This window comes from Ichthyophthirius multifiliis, assembly GCF_000220395.1.
Source record: "Ichthyophthirius multifiliis unplaced genomic scaffold scaff_1120509249539, whole genome shotgun sequence".
In the NCBI taxonomy this organism is placed as follows: Eukaryota; Ciliophora; class Oligohymenophorea; order Hymenostomatida; genus Ichthyophthirius; species Ichthyophthirius multifiliis.
This window is the reverse complement of record NW_004087629.1, coordinates 204-4121: the sequence shown is the minus strand read 5'-3', so window position 1 is coordinate 4121 and position 3918 is coordinate 204. Positions and strand designations below refer to the sequence as shown.

General features: G+C 18.9%; 2 protein-coding genes across 2 annotated transcripts, besides 2 other annotated features; one reads left to right on the top strand and one right to left on the bottom strand. All coding sequences in view use genetic code 6, as the record gives it.

Annotated features, from left to right (window-relative positions):
* Positions 1-347: 347 nt before the first annotated feature.
* On the top strand, positions 348-1157 carry IMG5_010400 (pyrroline-5-carboxylate reductase, putative; the record flags this gene model as incomplete). The annotated part of the gene is made up of 1 exon (XM_004039728.1): positions 348-1157. The coding sequence occupies one exon, from the start codon at positions 348-350 to the stop codon at positions 1155-1157; it is 810 nt and encodes a 269-aa protein (XP_004039776.1).
* Positions 1158-1385: 228 nt separating this feature from the next.
* IMG5_010390 (tubulin tyrosine ligase-like member 10, putative) lies at positions 1386-3421 on the bottom strand. The gene has a single exon (XM_004039727.1). It carries the CDS (start codon positions 2479-2481, stop codon positions 1450-1452), a length of 1032 nt encoding a protein of 343 aa, XP_004039775.1. The 5' UTR covers positions 2482-3421; the 3' UTR covers positions 1386-1449.
* Positions 2385-2417: a microsatellite.
* Positions 3422-3791: 370 nt separating the features above from the next.
* Positions 3792-3859: a microsatellite.
* Positions 3860-3918: the final 59 nt, after the last annotated feature.

Below are 3918 nucleotides of genomic sequence, written 5' to 3'. Positions count from 1 at the left end.
CACAAATATTAATCTACAATTAATTTAATAAATATTAATATTATATATTATTTTTTTATTATAATACTGTTTGTTATAATTCTTTTTAATTTTAAGATTTATTTTAAAATTTATTATTCTTTTTAATTTATTTATAAAATTAAAAATAGAAATTTTTATTTTCCATTTATGGATAGCAAAATTTTTAAAAATTTAAATAATTTTATTCAAATTTATTAGAAATTAAAAAAATAATTAACGAAAATAAAAAATGCATTTTTATAATAATAACATAAATAATTATTAATTTTAAAAAATATTTACAAAATAAAATATTTTTTAAAATAATAAAAAATTTATAAAAAAAAATGAATACTAAAATCGCCTTTATAGGTGCTGGTAAAATAGCAACTGCTATATCTTTAGGCCTATTAAATAGCGGCAGTTTTTTTCCTGAGTAATTTTACGCGACAGCTCGTACATAATAAACAGTATAAAACTACTAGAAACTCACAGGAATCTAAAACGTATAATATCTAGAAAATAAAATTGCAATCGAAAATTCCCAAGCAATAATAATTTGCACTAAGCCATTTTAAATATCTGATTTAAGTAAAGAAATAGCTCCCTTTTGTTCTTAAAAATTAATTATTTCTTTAGCAGCAGGATATAAATTGGAAACTCTATTTAAAAATTTCTCTCATAAAAAAATTATTCGAGTACTTCCGAATACTCCTGTGACTGTAATGCTCGGAGCTTCTGCATATTCGATGGGCCCAGGTTGTAACTAAGAAGATGAGGAAATCTGCAAAAATATATTTAATACAATTGGGAAATTATATAAAGTTGAAGAACATTTAATGGATGCTGTTTGCGGAATTAGTGGAAGTGGGCCGGCTTATGTATATGAATTTATATAAGGAATTGTAGATGCAGGTATTAAATAAGGTTTAGAAAAAGAAATTGCATTAGGCTTAGCTGTTTAAACTGTATTAGGAGCAGCTACTATGCTAGATAGAAAATTCGGGAGTCCAGAAGATTTAAAAAATGCAGTTACAACACCTAATGGAACTACTTATGCGGCTTTGTAGGTTATGAAAGAATAAAAATTTAAGGATATTATTGATGATTTTGTTAATGCGTGTGTTAAGAGGTCAGTTGAGTTAGGCAAAAACTGATAATTAGATAATAATAATACTAAAAAATTAATTTATATTACTTTATATATAAATTTTTTAAAAAAAAAAATTGTAATAAATTTATTAATAGTAATTTATAATTTCATTATTTTTTGTTTACTTTATGTTTTTTTTATTTATTTTGATATAATCGTAAATTGCTTATTATTTAAAATCTTTATATTATTATTTTCAAAATAACTTCAAATTAAGATATATAAAAAACCTTCATTTTTTTTTGATATAAATAATTAAAACTAAAGTAAAATATAGACTTTTTTTTAAAAAAAAATCATTTCTATCTATATTTTTCTACAAAAGAATAATTAGTTAATTAATTATAAATAAGTGTACAATCTATACAAATTGAATTTAAATAGTCTGTGTCAATAATTTAACCTTTAACCTATTACTCTTGCACATATGTGGCCATTCTAATAGTATTATTTACAGCAGTTTCAATAGGATAGTGATATATTTTATTATCATCATAAGTTATTCCTGGAAAGCCATTATTTTCAATAAAGTAAACATTAAGATTATCATCAAGCATAATATCTGTTCCAAATATTTAAAAATGCCCTTACTTTTTCTTCATTTAATCTTTAGAAGCTTCAAATATATAAGCGAAAATTTCAAACATTTTTTCGTATATATTTTCATATATCCATTCTTTAGTTTTACCATAAGAATTAATCAAAAAATTTTCAAAATCTGCAAAAGTTCCACCTAATAATTAATTTAATTCTTCATCATCACCTACATATTTTTTTTACTAAGTCCAATTAATTAAATGAGCACTCATATCATCATATTTAGTTCTCAGTAAAGTGAAATTATTATTATATTTAGTAAATGAAAGCCTCATATTTCCATGTACATAATAAACTATTAAAGGATCAGCACTAGCTACAAGTAAATAACTTCTCAAATCAAATTTTCTACCATCATAAAGTAAAGGGTTTTAAATATATCTTTAAATAACATATTTTTGAGAGTTTTTTTTTTATTTTCTTTATTTCATTTACTACAAATCGTTTTATATTCTTTTTACATCTGAGCATATAATCATACCATATCCTCCTACCTAATATGTTTCCTTTATAATCCAAGCCCCTTCAGTTTCTTATAGGAAAAGCTTTTCTTCTTATGAATAATAAGATTTTTTTAAATTTATATTATAAGATTTAGGAATCAATAAATGCGGATTATAAGCCAAAAAATTTTATTTTTAATAATTTTCAATAATTTCAATAATTTAATCTTTATTATCTATTATTTCATAATAATTAATAAAATTAGACAATTATAAGCTTTCTTTCATTTTTTCAGAATAAAACCATTTTATAGTTAAAATTTTAATGTCACTTTTTTATAAATACTATTAATATTAGTATTTTACTTATGTGTAATTATATTGTTAAAATTATATAGTTGAATCATTAAAGTATTTTCTGAAATAGTGAAAGTTCAAATTATTTGAGATGAATACTCTTCTTCGTCTATAATCAAAATCCCATTTTGTTATTTTAAAAGAATTGTCTTCATTAATGTTTTTTGTTAAAGGCTTAAAATCATTAATTTATTAAAGGATATTAGTCCTTAAATTCTTAAAAGATACTAATAATGGTCTATAATCATTTTCTGTTATTAAAAAATTTAGTTCAAATGATAAATAATAATGTTCTTATTTCTATTCTTTTTATTAGTTAAAAAGTTCTTTATTTATATAAAAATTAATTTTTTCTAACCTCCCTTTAATTAATTAAATTTCGTCTTATTTTAATATATTCACCAAATTTTAAATATTATATATTTTATAATAAGATTAAGGGTTTTCAGATTACTCTTTTCTTATTTGCACAGTAATTATTTTTAATCTTATAGGATTTCCCTAGCTATCTTTTATTGTTTATTCTATTTTTTTTATAAAATTAAAGTTTCTTATCCTTAATAATCTTTAAAATATTATTAGTTTTCAGATGTCATATTTATTAATTTTAATTGTTAATGCTTATTTTTTAAATCATCAGATTTTATATAATATAATACATTTTCGTTTATTTATGCAATTATGTCTTCATTTTATTAAGGTAGCTCTTATTTTTATTATTATGAGAAGACACCAGATTTTATTATAAAAGTTCTTGGCAAAAAATATCTGTAGCTTAATTATAATTTCATTTATTATTAATATTTTTAATCAAAAAATTTTAAAAATTCTGAATAAGTTGAAAATGGATTTATCTATTTTACTACTTATTTTTAAGATTCTGTTATACTAATGTTCTCATTTTCTTAAATACTACATCCTTAAGTTTCAATATTACAGTTTGGTTATATATTTGAATATTATAAACATATGAATGGAAGTATAAATAAAATTTTTGTTTTCATTTGATATAGTTTATTTATTATTATTTATATCCTTTTTAATTTAAAAAAAAAAATATATAAATTTAAATATATATATATAATAATGCAATTATTAAAAATATATTTATATAATTAAATTTAATAAATATTAATAAAAATTAAATAAATAAAAATTTTATTGATTAAAAAAATAAATATATAAAAAAAGTAATTAATATTTTTTCTATAATTACAAATAAAAAATAAAAATTTTAAATATATATAAATATAAAAAAAAAAATTAATTTTAATTAAATAAAATAATATAATATAATTTATATAAAATATTTTATTATAATAAAATATAAATTACTTAATTCAAATATGATAAAATTTATATAAAAAT